The sequence below is a fragment of the Podarcis bocagei genome, assembly GCF_964188305.1.
Source record: "Podarcis bocagei genome assembly, chromosome: 14".
Classification (NCBI taxonomy): Eukaryota; Metazoa; Chordata; class Lepidosauria; order Squamata; family Lacertidae; genus Podarcis; species Podarcis bocagei.
Genome location: NC_138139.1, coordinates 45,025,915 through 45,040,692, shown reverse-complemented (window position 1 = coordinate 45,040,692; position 14,778 = coordinate 45,025,915). Strand labels below are relative to the sequence as shown.

The 14,778-nt window shown below is 47.5% G+C and overlaps 1 protein-coding gene across 1 annotated transcript in view; it reads right to left on the bottom strand.

Moving 5' to 3' along the window:
* Positions 1 to 14,778, bottom strand: part of TECPR1 (tectonin beta-propeller repeat containing 1) — a 38,803-nt gene that overhangs the window by 8,617 nt on the left and 15,408 nt on the right. The window contains exons 10-19 of the mRNA XM_081169391.1: positions 14,265 to 14,761; positions 11,421 to 11,566; positions 9,935 to 10,090; positions 8,807 to 8,956; positions 7,835 to 7,992; positions 7,159 to 7,286; positions 6,057 to 6,159; positions 3,166 to 3,262; positions 2,081 to 2,160; positions 755 to 811 (exon numbers count right to left, since the gene is read on the bottom strand). Coding sequence (XP_081025517.1) covers positions 755 to 811; positions 2,081 to 2,160; positions 3,166 to 3,262; positions 6,057 to 6,159; positions 7,159 to 7,286; positions 7,835 to 7,992; positions 8,807 to 8,956; positions 9,935 to 10,090; positions 11,421 to 11,566; positions 14,265 to 14,761 — 1,572 coding nt within the window. The remainder of the gene's footprint in view (positions 1 to 754; positions 812 to 2,080; positions 2,161 to 3,165; positions 3,263 to 6,056; positions 6,160 to 7,158; positions 7,287 to 7,834; positions 7,993 to 8,806; positions 8,957 to 9,934; positions 10,091 to 11,420; positions 11,567 to 14,264; positions 14,762 to 14,778) is intronic.

Here is a 14,778-nt window from a genome sequence, read left to right as displayed (position 1 = left end):
TACTGAAACTCACCAAGACCAGAGAGATCAGGGAGATTGTGTATTCACCATTATAACTCTGAATAGGAGTTGTTGGGAATTGCAAGTGGGGCAGGAGTGCTGTTGCGCACTCATTGCATCCAGTTTGCAAGCTTCCCATAAGCATCTGGTCCAGGGGTCAGCAACTTAAGGCCCATGGGCCAGAAGCAGCCCACGGAAGCTGTTTAACTGGCCCACGAACTGCCCGCTTGGTAAGTCCCCATGCGCTGTGCTAAACCGGCACAGCGCGGCGCAGGTATTCTCTTCTGCGGCTCTGGAAATTGCTTCTGCACATGCCCAGACGCTGGAAATTGCTTCTGCGCAGGCGCAATTTCGGCATCTGGGCATGCACAGAAGCGATTCCTGCACCGTGGACATGCGCAGACGCGACTTCTGGCATCGCGCTGCGCCAGTCCGGCCCACGGAGGATCTCTGCGGGAGTGATCCAGCCCATGCCTGGTAAGCCTTGCCGACCCCTGATCTGGTCGGTCACTGTGAGAACAGGATGGCAGGGCTATTCGTAGATTCTTATGAACCATCCTTTAACAGCTGCCAATGACTCCGTAGTAAGGCCGTTAACTAAAAGCAGTATAGAATAGAATCAGATTTTTAAAATCAAAAAAGTGTGTGGTAAGGGAAGCAGGCCAATGTACGTGCAAAGGAAGGGAAAATTCTTTCCCCCTCCTGCAATATACCTGAGAGGTACTAAACTATTTTTGAGTGTGATGTGCTTTACCTGGCCCAGCGCCTTCGCCGCACAAAGTCCTTCATTGTCTTGTGCCCGTGATAAGACCTGCAGGAAGGAGAGACGCACTGTTTTTTAATGCTGTCCACCGGCAAAAAGATAAAGAGGTCCTGGCCCTTCGCTCCTCTCAGACAAAGGGTGGCTTGTTGGGCCAACCAGGCTCCCATGTTGGGGGTTAGCCACTTGTCACGAGTGAACTTTTGCTAAAGAGCAAAGAAACACCCCGGTGCCAGATTTATTTTTTGTATAAATGGAGCTTATGGAGTTCTGTACAGTCTAATGGGACATGAGTAATGAAACAAATTCATATCTTCTTGCTGTTGGTAACATAAACTGATACAGGGACAAAGAGCACCAGATTTTGAATTTACTTTGATCCTCCCCATTTCCCTCCAAGGTACTCAAGTGTGGTCCCTTTCCTCTTCACAACAACCCTGCAGTGAGGTCCAGCTCCAGATTCGAAGGAGGCCTTGGTGGGATTAATCTGGTGGCAGCAGCAGCGGATGTGCTGTAATCAGTGCTGGGCTACTTGGACATACGGGTGTCTAGAGAGTGAGGGGGCTGTTCACCCCCCCCCCCCAAAGATTATCCATAATCCACTAATTCCCATCTTTAATTTTTTTAAAAGCAAGATTTTAGCATTTGTAGAACCTGAGCTATGAGGCAAAACGTACAAGCACCAATCTTCTCCATTTAGCTTTTTAATTCTCCCACCACTGGAATGCTTCCTGTGGACAGCCATTCTTGGAGGCGCCATTTTAATTTCCCGCAATCCCCTGGAGCAACACTGTGTGGAGGGCATCGTGGGAAATGAAAATGCCAGTGCCCAGACAGCAGCGGGCCCCACCTGAACGTTAGGTAAAAATAAATTTTAACCCAATAAATGCAGAAACGAGAATCTTGGGCCACATTCATACTGTACATTTGAAGCACTATGATACTGCTTTAAGCAGTCATGGCTTCCCCTGAAGAATTCTGGGAGCTGTAGTTTGTTAAGAGTGCTGAGAGTTCTTAGGTGACCCTTATTCCCCTTCACAGGCCTTTAATTTCACGAGTTCCCTCTGAAGAGGGATTAGATTGTTAAACCACTCTGAGAACTATTGCTCTGTGAGGGCAACAGAGGTCTAACAAGAACTCCTTAGATGTATGGTGTGGAAGTAACCTTGGATGGATTACAGTCTAATATTTCCCCCCTGTGTTTTTTCTCAAAAGCTTCTCTTCCTGTTGCCATTCTTAAGACTTCATAAACAGATACAGGGGGGGTAACTTATGCAAGCCAAACCCTTTAGCAGTAGCAAAGAAAACAATAAGCCTTACGCTGGAAAGTCAGCTGCGTATTGCCACCCTTCCCGATCAGTGCCACCCGAAACGCTAAAATCGATGTACCAGTCAGAAACCTGGATTGAGTGGAGAGAGAGTCAAGACTTCAGAAGGAGAAAGAGAAGAAATCTGATCCCTATCCAGGACCAGCAACATAAATTTTGAGAAAGCTCTAGCTCTAGCAGGGTGCCCCCTGGTGGCTTCCTCCAGTAGCAGCAGTTGGGTCTGGGAAGCCACTCATCCAGGTTAAAGTCACCACAATGACCTGGAGCAAAGCTATGATTGGGCCCTTTGGGGGAATTGTGGGAAATAAAAAAATGGGAGGTGGGAACAGGCAAGTGGGTGGGCCAAGGCAGTTCTACACCAGCAGTCAAGGGTTCTCATCCTATCCATACACCCCCAAACGAAAAACTCCCGGTGCAAAACAGAAAAAAACTAGTTCAGGGAAAAACTAGTTATCACACAGGATTTTCCGATATCCTTTTCGAAACTGGAGTAGGCAGCAAATAGAGCGGTGGGACCCGAACTAATGGATTCAAGTTACAAGAAAGGAGAGTCCAACGAAATATCAGTAAGAGCTGTTCGACAGTGGAACAGACTCTCACAAAGAGGTGGGGGAAATCTCCTTCCTTGGAGATTTTTAAGCAGAGGTTGGATGACCATCTCTCATGGATGCTATAGCTGAGATTCCTGCATCACGGAGGTTTGGACTAGATGACTCGGGGTCCCTTCCAGCTCTAAAATTCTATGGTTCTATGAACCTTTCTTCCACGGAATGGCTGTAGCTCAGTGGTACAGAATCTGCCTCGCATGCAGGAAGTCCCGGGTTCAATCCCCAGCATCGCCCAATATGGAAGGGAGAGACTACGCTGCCCAAAGCCCTGGAGAGCTGCTACCAGTCAGTGTAGACAATATTGAGATAGGTGAATCAATCATCTGTCTCTGTACATGGTGTACAGGCTTGTGACTTGTCCAAAGGCACCTAGCTGGGACAGGGGGGGATCCAACTCTAGGAAATCTATTGCTGCAAGTCAGTTCATCCTTGCAACAGGGCAATGTCCGGAAAGGTCCAGTCCGCTTACCCAAGACCATTGTGGCGACGGGGGCTTGGTGTTGGTCTTTGTACACTCCTGCAAGCCGGAGGCATCGCTCCACATATACCGATCTGTCGGGAGGCCCCTGTAAGACAAAACACACACAGGACACTCAGTGCCTGATCTTCAGTTAGTTAAGTCCCACTCTGTTCAGTGGAGTTCAGTCCTGTGTGTTGCAGCCTAAAAGAAACCACTTCACACCAGAAAAACTAAGGAAAAACCATCTTCCGCAGAAACTGCTGCTTGCCTTCTATCACTGTGCCATTGAGAGCGTGCTCACTTATGGCTTATGTGTGTGGTACGGAAGCTGTACTACCCAGGACAGGATGGGGTTGTGCAGGGTTGTTAAGGCAGCAGAGAGCATTGTTGGCTGCCCACTCTCCACCTTAGAGCAGATTTATGCCACAAGGTGCCATAGGAAGGCACTGGACATAGTAAAAGATCCATCGCATCCTGGTCACTGTCTCTTCGAGCTCTTGCCGTCAGGACGGAGATACAGGACGATGAAGACAAGAACGAGCCGTCTTAAGAACAGCTTCTTCCCCAGAGCGATCTCGGCCCTGAATGGGAAGCCCGGACTTTGAAAGTCATCTAATCTCCCTTGCTGTATTATACTGTATTGTTTAATTAGTGTTTTTATGGAGCAGTCAAGTAATTTCGTTGTCCCCGAAGGGGGCAATGACAATAAAGATATTATTATTATTATTTTAAAAATGCCCTCCTTCCATAACAGAGTACAGTGGTACCTCGTTTTACGGCTGGGATCCGTTCTGGGGGCCCGTCCGTAACATGAAATGCCCGCAACTCAAAGCGCTGTATCTGTGCAGGCGCACGGCGCAATTTAACGCTTCTGTGCATGCGGCAAAACCCGGAAGTAACCCGTTCCGGTACTTCCGGGTTGCTGCGGGATGTAACGTGAAAAGACACAACATGAAGCGGATGCAACATGAGGTATGACTGTATTAGGGAGCAGCCTTTGAGACTCTGCTGAGTTGGGTCCATGTGTAACATGGTTTAGCCGTGCTTGAGCTTCTCGGCTCCCTTCTGCTCCTCTGCTATTTCCCAGTGTGATTTTCAGAGCTGGAATCCAGGAAAATGAAGGAAGCTGTGGTCAATTTCAAGGTCACCGATGAGAGTTCTTGCACGAAACATAGTTCCAAGCCCACCTTCTCTCGTTCTCATCAACATCAGAGGCACAGTTGGTGGTGACATGAGACAGAGCCTTTTCGGTGGCTGCCCCAAGATTGTGGAATTCCCTCCCAAAAGAGGTTGGACTGGCTCCCTCGCTCTCTTTGATGTTTTATTGTGTTTTTAATATTCTGCTGGAAGCCGCCCAGAGAGTCTGGGAGGCCCAGCCAGATGGGCGGGGAATAAGTAATAAATTATTATGATTATTATCATCCTTCTGCCAGCAGTCTAAGACCTTCCTATCCTTTGACAACTAGGCACAGATTATGTTGGTGGTTTTTTAAAAAACAAATAATCTTTTTTATTGATTTTCAAGGGTATAAACATACAACATAAAGCAGTACGAAATCCAAATATTGAGATTACTCTGAATCTCCTGACTCCCCCCACATCCCTTCCATGGTTCCTTTTAATTCTATTTTCAACTGCATATCAGTACTTCTCTAAATTTTCATCTTCCCAAGTTATCTATACATTGTTACAAGTGTATTTAAAATCCTGCTAATGTTTTGACCTGTTTACAATGATTTTGTATATACAGTATAAACATTTCCCATTCTTTTTAAATTTCTTGTCTTCTTGATTCCTGAGCTTCCCAGTTAATTTTGCCATTGCGGCATAGTCCATCAACTTTGTTGGTGTTAATGCCTCTTCTAAATGTGTTTTATTGTATTTTAGATACCGTTTTTAACCAGTTTCTATTACCGTGTATTTTATAATGATGTCTTAAAAGTGTTGCTAAGCCACCTTGAATCCCAACTTGGGAGAAAGGCAAGATATAAATACATCAAATCAATAGGCAGATTTTTCTCATTCAGAAGTTACATTTCTTGACAAATATATAAGCAGAAGATTTGTTTGTTTTGACAACAAAATCGAGCCGTGCAGTTTCCACAAAGCGAGTCCTAGGCATGCTTTCTTCTACCCAACCACCTGGTCCTGGCACCCATGCTAAAAGTTTTGGGCAAATACACCCTCAAGTGGTGAAATCTAGTATTTACCCAATGCAGAGAACTTCCTAGGCCTCCCAAGCTTGGTGAACTATCAGACCTAAGAATTCGAAAGGTCCTGAAAGACCTACATTGGCTCCCAGTACATTTACAAGAACAATTCAAAGTGTTGGTGTTGACCTTTAAAGACCTAAATGGCTTTGGCCCAGTATACCTGAAGGAGCATCTCCACCCCCATCGTTCAGCCCGGACACTGAGGTCCAGCACTGAGGGCCTTCTCAGGAGTGACGCCCACCCTGTAGAACGCCCTCCCATCAGATGTCAAGGAAATAAACAACTATCTGACTTTTAGAAGACACCTGAAGGCAGCCCTCTTTCGGGAAGCTTTTAATGTTTGATGTTTTAGTGTGCTTTTAATATACTGTTCGGAGTCGCCCAGAGTGGCTGGGGAAACCCAGCCAGATGGGCGATGTATGTATAAATAAAATAAAATAAAAATTATTATTATTATTTGAAATGTTCAAGGCACACAGATATGGGCAAGTCATCTTGCAAGGACTGCAATCCAGAATCAAAACCAGGTTTTGATGCTAGTTGGCAGAGCAAATGGAAATGGTTGCTTGCTTGCTGTTAAAAACGACAACTAAAAAAACGAATAGAGTCAGCCAAGTAAGACCAGTAGACTCCAATGGACGTGCCCCAAGAGAGTCACTCTGAAGTTTGCCCCTTGGCACACTGTACCTGCTGCTGTATCCAGTGACAGGATTCCACCGCTGATTCTCATAAATGTAGACACACTTCACATCCGACTGCGAGTAAATGTTATCTGCGCTGCTTGCTAGACCTACAAGACCCAGACCATTAATCACACCCTAATATTGTACGTCCATTTCCCATTTTAAATATTGATATCCTTCCCTAAATTAATATATACAGGAATGTGTATGAATGTATATGCATGTATGTGTCTATAAATACACACACAAAAAATATAATACTGTGTATAATACCAGTCTGTATCTGTATTAGATTTGAAATTGTTTCTACATATGGAATTGTTCTAATTGCTGTCAAAGTGCAGGTAGATAAATAGGTACCGCTCCAGTGGGAAGCCAAACAGCGTTTCTGTGCGCTGCTCTGGTTTCACCAGAAGTGGCTTAGTCATGCTGACCACATGACCCAGAAAAACTGTCTGTGGACAAACGCCAGCTCCCTCGGCCTGTAAAGTAAGATGAGTGCCGCAACCCCAGAGTCGTCCGCGACTGGACTTAACTGTCAGGGGTCCTTTACCTTTACTGTGAGATCTTATGGGAAGCGATTCATAAAGGGTCTGGAAACCAAGCCTTATGAGGAACGGTTGTGGGAATTGGGTATGTTTAGCTTGGAAAAGTGCAGATCGAGACGAGCTATGATAGCCATCTTCAAATATTTCAAGGGCTGTCCCATGTAGGATGGAGCAAGACTGTTTTCAGGAGGGTACGACCCAAAACAATGGCTCCAAGCTCCAAGAAAGGAGATTCTGACTAAACGTCAGAAGAACTTTCCAACACTAAGAGTTGCACCTCCCTTGGAGGTTTATCAGCAGAAATTGGATGGCCCTCTGTCATGTATGATCTAGTAGAGATTCCTGAATTGGGAGGCACAACAGGAGGAAACACTGGGTTGCTGCGCATGTGCACTTGGTCGCCAGCGTGATGGCAGTCATAGAGATATTATTATATAGCAAGATATCCCACCTGTCAATTATAATGCCAGGTCATTGGCAGGTGGGATGTCCCACCCAGGGGCGCCATCTAGGGCCCCCCTGCAAGTACAGAGATGAAAATGAAAATATATTTCTTACCTGAGAAGAAACTTCCTCCATAGCCACCGGTGTAAACCCAGGCGGTGTGGTCGTACCCCACGCCCCAGACTATGCCGCGGCTGTTGCATTCAATCATTCGGAGATGTCCACCTATCTGGCGCCAGAACCTGCAGGACAAAAAACAACAACAACTGCTCAGCATTCCCCCAGGATACAGAACCATCTAAACCAGCCTTTCTCAACCTGTGGGTCCCCAGATGCTGTTGGACTACAACTCTCATCACCCCTAGCTAGCAAGGCCTGAGCTGAGGGATGATGGGAGTTGTAGTGCAACAACATCTGGGGACCCAAAGGTTGAGAACCACTGAAACCAATCCACCTATTCTATAAATGAACATTTATTTTATTTTATTCTTGCAATTTTAGCCCATCCCTCCTCCAACGAGTTCGGGGACGCACACCTGGCTCCCTCAATAGCTGTAAAACAACCCTGTAAGATAGGCTAAGGAGAGTGAGAGAGCCCTTAAATTGGCTAGGAAACAACCCCAGTAGAGACCTCTGAGTTTGTTGGAACAGGTTCAGGCCTGTCCTCTGCCGGTCAATCAAAATTTGCCATGTGTTTGATTCCCCCCCCCCCCAACCCGGCAAAAAAAGGGCAAATTTGCAGCCACACATATAATCCATTAGCAAGGGAGACTTATTAAAGCTTTCTTACATTTGGTCACACGGTGTTGGGTGTGTCGCTGCCTCCATGTCGGGACTTGGCTCACTAGCGAAGATGTCCCCTTTGCAGGTCACGGACCAGATGGCCTGATGGGAGGGGGGCCCCTGGATCTGCCGGCTTTCGCAGCAGGACATGCTCAGGAGAGCCAGCTGGGAGGCACGACAGGAGGACACATTTAGTCACGGGGAACACGAGCAGTTTGAGCATTGCAGCTCCTTTAAAATACGAATCAAGAGATGACACTATGCAATTAAAGCAGGCCTGTCCAACCGGAAGAAGCTCAACAACTCTGGTCAATAAAATGGGTAGATCACTGCCAGTTTATTTCTAGTGGGAGTCGATCGCAGTCTCTTGGAAGTTGGGACACCCCTGATTTAAAGCATCCTACTATGTTATCAGTCATGGCTTTGCCTAAAGGATCATGGGAATTGTAGTTTGCTAAGGGTGCTGTGAGTTGTTAGGAGACCCCCTATTCCCCCTCACAGAGCCACAATTCCCAGAGTTTCCTGGGGAAGAGGGATGGAAAGCTAAACTACTGGGAACTGTAAAATTCTCAGAATGATTTAACAGTCTATCCCAGCCTTTCTCAACCTGTGGGGCCCCAGATGTTGTTGAACTACAACTCCCATCACCCCTAGCTAGCAAGGCCAGAGTTCAGGGGTGATGGGAGTTGTAGTCCAACAACATGTGGGAACCCACAGGTTGAGAACCGCTGGTCTATCCCTTTCCCCAGAGAACTCTGGGAATTGTGGGAACGAAAGGTCTAAACACCTCTCAACAGCCTCACTGAACTACGTTTCTTGGGATTCTCTGAGGGAAGCCATGAGTGATAAAGTGGTATCATACTGCTTTAAATGTATAGTGCATTTTTTTTTTTAAAGCAATATTCGAATCTGATACACAAGGGCTGAATTTCAAAACATGCCCTGTTGATTTCAGCATGCATTTGGTCTTTGAACTCACCCAGTCGTGCATCTCCTGTTCGGTGGCAGCCGCTAGTCGGATGGGCCAACGCTGCTTTGTTTTTTCCGGCGTATACAGAGCGAAGGAATGTTTGGCCTCGTTCAGGATCTCAACCAGGATGGTGACTTCATTGAGGAACACATGGATGTACTGGGAAAACACACAAAATACATGCTTTTTTAAACTGAGGAGCACATTTGATAACCGAATCTGGGAATTTTTAAAGAATCTGGTGGAAAGCACTGGGTGAAGGGTCCTAGCTCAGTGGTAGAACACCTGCTCTGCATGCAGAAGGTCCCAGGTTCAATCCCCGGCATCTCTAGGTAGGGTTGGAAAAGTCTGCAGTCTGGAATCTTGGGGAGCCACTGCCTGCCAGTGTAGACAATACTGAACTAGATGGGCCTATGGTCAGGAATCTGCCAGTATAAGGCACATTCCCACGTTCCTCACATACGAGGCCATCATCTAAGATGGTGCCTTGTACTCCAACATGTATTTGGATAATTAGAAATAAAAGTATCCTCCTCTCTCCAAACAGTTTTGCCATATACAGTCGTACCTTGGATTTCGAATAGCTTAGTTGCCAAACGTTTCGGCTCCCAAAAGACCGCAAACTGGAAGCGAGTGTTCCGGTTTCTGAACTTTTTTCGGAAGCCGAATGTCTGACGGGACTTCCGATTGGCTGCAGCAGCAATCAGAAGCCACGCTTTGGTTTCCGAACGTTTTGGAAGTCGAACGGACTTCCGGAACGGATTCCGTTCAGCTTCCAAGGTACAAATGTACTTAAAAATGCTAAATGCTAATTTTAGCACAATGGAAGAGATAATCATATATATGTTATATAGGCGTGAATGCTTCCTGGAGGAGAAATTAAGAATTTGGCAATCGACCCATTTGAATGGTATTGCATCTGCTTATTATGCTGCTCATTAATTATATGAAGCAAACAACGCATTTTTCGGACATTTTCACAGAAACGTAGAGTACTGAAAAGTTTTCTGGGGTGGGTGGGAAATCCATCTCACATCACGTTATAAGTTTACAAAGCAAATCAGTGCATAAAATACGGACACGGTGCAGAGAGCTCGGTGTGGCTTCTCTAGAGAAAATATAGCCGCGCGCCAGTACCTTTTTCTCCTCGTAGTGCATGTAATAGATGAAGAGGATGCTGTCCCGTGCGCCGTCGTTCCCGGTGAACTGCTCAAGGGCCACCCGCACATCAACCCACCTGTAAGGCTTCCAGCTTCTCCACCACTGCAAGGTTCCAGTTTTGACCCAGACAGACTAGAGAGGCAAAAATAAAATGAAATGAAATGAAAACAATAAAAGGCAGTGCAATGCAATAAAACCCAACGGCAGCATTTAGGTGCAGAAGCCACAAGGGGGCCAAACACCTCCGCCCCCCTTCCCTCCATGGCTCCTCCTCTCTACTACAGACAGTAATAATAATAATAATAATAATAATAATAATAATAATAATAATTTATTATTTGTACCCAGCCACTCTGGGCGGCTTCCAACAAAGATTAAAAATACATTAAAATGTCACTCAGTAGCGGGCAGAAGGTTATACTATGGTGGTTGTGCAGAGAAAGCAGACAGAGATTTTTTCCCCCTCCTGCTGGGGCCATCCAGCGAAGCTGCTGGGTGGAAGGTTCCAGACAAAAGTACTTATTTATGTTCTTGAACGATGGAATTTCTTGCCACAGGATGTGGTGATAGTGATAAGACTTACACAACTTTAAAAGTAGGTTAGACAGGTCAAATTCCTTTAGGCGCACCCATTGTCAGAATTGTAGGTTGTAAGCATCTTGAGGCATGGAACTTGATTCCCCCCCCCCCCCGGTCTCACTCTGTATGTAGGGGTGGCAAACACATAGGTCCTAGAACCTCATGAGGCCTCCAATCAATTTTTTTCTGACTCTAAAGAGACTTCAGCCTGCTTCTCCCCTCCTCCAAGACATGCCCCCATAACAGAGGTATAGTGGTATAGTCATGTTTACTACAGTGGCACCTCAGGGTTAAGAACTTAATTAATTTTGGAGGTCCATTCTTAACCTGAAACTGTTCTTAACCCGAGGTACCACTTTAGTTAATGGGGCCTCCCGCTGCCACCGCACGATTTCTGTTCTAATCCTGAAGCAAAGTTCTTAACCCGAGGTACTATTTCTGGGTTAGCAGAGTCTGTAACCAGAAGCATCTGTAACCTGAGGTACCACTGTACTATTACAGTCATACCTCAGGATGAATACGCTTCCGGTTAAGCGTTTTCGGGTTGCGCTCTGCGGCGACCCGGAAGTAACGGAACTCGTTACTTCTGGGTTTTGCTGCTCACGCATGCGCAGACACTCAAAATGACATCACAATCATGCGCGGAAGCGGCGAAATGCGACCCGCGCACGCGCAGTCGCGTGTTACGTTTACTTCAGGATGCGAATGGGGCTCTGGAACGGATCCCGTTCGTATCCAGAGGTACCACTGTAATGTCAAAACTGCATGAAAAATGTAGTTTGGAGAGTTTTCAGCTCATCTCCGAGGTCCTTCAGAGTCCCTCAGCTTGCTCATTTTGAAAGTCAAAATGCAGGAAAAGATGGCAGCCTCTCTCCACGCTTACCTGCTCGACAGCCTGTTCGTAGTGTCGGAAGTTCTCCACCTCCCGCCGAGTCCTTTCCGTGAGCTGCTGAAAGATCTGCTTCCGCCACACGGCAGTCTGTGCCGGGGTGATGGAGAGAGAGAGGGACTGCCCGGAAGAGGATAAGGCTATGGCAGAAAAGGAGGAGCACATAATTAAGGACTAGGCAACAGAACAACCAGAAGGCCTAAAGTTCAAGCCCTGTCAGGTAAAGGTAAAGGGACCCCTGACCATTAGGTCCAGTCGTGACCGACTCTGGGGTTGTGGTGCTCATCTCGCTTTATTGGCCGAGGGAGCCAGCGTACAACTTCCGGGTCATGTGGCCAGCATGACTAAGCCGCTTCTGGCGAAACAGAGCAGCGCACGGAAACGCCGTTTACCTTCCCGCCGGAGCGGTACCTATTTATCTACTTACACTTTGACGTGCTTTTGAACTGCTAGGTTGGCAGGAGCAGGGACCGAGCAACAGGAGCTCATCCCGTCGCGGGGATTTGAACCGCCGACCTTCTGATCGGCAGGTCCTAGGCTCTGTGGTTTAACCCACAGCGCCACCTGCGTCCCTCAATCCCTGTCACTTTTGGTTCAAAAAGGACCAGGAAGTTGGTGATGTGAAAACTTCTGCCTGAGACCTGAGAGAGCCACCAGAAGTCAGGAGAGACAACACTGGCTTAGACAGGTAAGCAATTGCTTCTACCTGGGGAAGGAGCGCACCTCAATGTTAGAGCAACTGCCTTGCATGCAGGAGGTCCCAGGTTCAATGCCCAGGCACAGCTGGCAATGTTCCCTATCAAAAACCCAGGAGAGCTGCTGCCTGACAGTGTAGGCAGTATGGAGCTAGATGGACCACCGAGTCTGACTCAGTATAAGGCAGCTTCCTATGTCCCACACCACATATTTAAAGCACATGGGTTTCTGGGAACTGTAGTTTGTGAAAGGTGCCAGGAACTGTAGCTACCTGAGAGGTAAACTACAGTTCCCAGGATTCTCTAGGGGAAGCCAAGTGCTTTATATGTTTGGCATGGATGTGAGGCAACTTCGTACATCCCACCGCCACACACAGACTTCATCGCCCAAGATTGGTACCAAAGTTTGAGGTAGGTTTCCAAGACAGGCTACTAGGAAGAAGAGAAAAAACATAGCACTATGTTTTATCAGAAGCCACTGTGTTGTCTCTCCAGATCATGGGTAGGCAAACTAAGGCCCAGGGCCCAGATCCGGCTCAATCACCTTTTAAATCCTGCAGACGGTCTGGGAATCAGCATGTTTTCACATGAGTAGAATGTGTGGTTTTATTTAAAATGCATCTCTGGGTTACTTGTGGGGCACAGGAATTTGTTCATCCCCCCCAAAAAAAAAAATAGTCCGGCCCCCCACAAGGTCTGAGGGACAGAGGACCGGCCCCCTGCTGAAAAGGTTGGCTGACCCCAGCTCCAGATGTTGCTGGACTACAACTCCCATCAGCCCCTACCAACATGCTCAAATATCAGGGATGATGGGAGCTGTAGTCCAACACCATCAAGGGACTCAACTCTGGAGAAGGCTAACTTAAAGCAAAGAGATAGTCGCACAAATGCCAGGAGTCTTGCAAATCTGAGGGAAAGGGGTCAGCCTTACTCATGGAGACTTGTCCAGGCTTCAGGCCTAGTTCTTATAAATGAATGAGACAGCAGACCCATGTCTGGATTACCGTATTTTTCTCTCTACAGGACGCACTTTCCCCCCTCTAAAAATGAAGGGGAAATGTGTGTCCTATGGAGCGAATGCAGGCTTCAGGAAGCTATCCGCAAGCCTGTGGAGCCCGGAGAGAACTCCCGCCGGGCTCCGCAGGCTTGCGGATAGGTGCTTGCAGCCCAAAGCCCAGGGAGTGCGGCACTGCACGCCCCGGGCTTAGGGCAGCTATCTGCAAGCCTGTGGAGCCCGGCGGGAGTTCCCGCTGGGCTCTGAAGGCTTGCGGATAGCAGCAAGCTCCTGGACACGTTCTAGGGGCTGGGGTTGGGGGAAGCTCGGGCTTCCCCTGCCCCAGCCCCAGCCCCGAGGCTAAAAACGAAGCCAAGAGAGCTAGCGGGATCCATCCCACTCGCTGTCATGGCTTCTTTACTCTTTGGGGCTCAGCGGGGGGGTGTGTGTTCCCCCTTTATCCCCCCCCCAAAAAAATAACTAGGTGTGCCCTATAGAGTGAAAAATACGGTATACAACTTCAGGCCACTTGTGAGGGTTCAATATTCCTTCACGGAAAGAAAAGAACACCACACTAGCTGGTCAGGAAAAGGTTGCCTAGAATCCATCTCCAGCAACATCTGGATAGTTCTAGTTACAGATAGGTAGCCGTGTTGGTCTGCCATAGTCAAAATAAAAAAATTCCTTCCAGTAGCACCTTAAAGACCAACTAAGTTAGTTCTTGGTATGAGCTTTCGTGTGCATGCACACTTCTTCAGATTTCTTCAGATTTCTGAAGAAGTGTGCATGCACACGAAAGCTCATACCAAGAACTAACTTAGTTGGTCTTTAAGGTGCTACTGGAAGGAATTTTTTTATTTTAACATCTCGATAGTTTTCCTTGTATACTGAAATATTTTGTACAGAACAGCATTCAGTCATGTGAATTCCCACCTGCCGTCTTAAGTAGTACAGGCCAGACACAGGTTTACCAGACACCGCCGCACATGAAACTTAGGTGTGTCTCAACGTTAAGTCGGTGACCAAAGGATAGAGATTTAAAAGTGGGACCTTACAGGGCTGGATCAATGGGAAGGAAGGACCACAGGGGAAGTGTACACATTCAGAAGGGGACATGGAGATGGTTCAAACACTGGAAATCTCCCCCACCTGACTGCACCGTGAACCACTTGAGGGAGCTGTGTGAATCCACAAAGCAGCCTCCGCCACAGACCCAGGCCCACAACGGATGTTCGTCAGCCTCCAAATGATCCTCTATGCCAACGGACAACGTGCCAAAAGAGGACAGGCTGGATGCCTCAGCCGAGGCGCTTGCAGAGGCCGCAGCTGGCTTCTTGGCTTCCTTCAGGTCAATGTTTGTCCACTGCAATTCGGCGGGTTGAGACTCTGGACCCAAGGCAGGCGCTTCTGGGACATCCGCAAGCCCTTTATCCGCCGCAGGGTTGGCTTCGTCAAGAGGGGATGGGACAAGATTCACAGCGTCCGATTCCGGTGTTTGTTGGGGCTTGTTGTCACCTGCCGCACACCCAGGCAGGCAAACGTTTTCCAGAACCAGAGGTGCCTCAATATCGGACGGAAGGTCTCCATCACTTCGGAATATGGAGTTGGTTTGTTCCTTGATGTCGTCCGTGAAGAAACAGCCAGCGCTTGGGGAAAGGGTGAA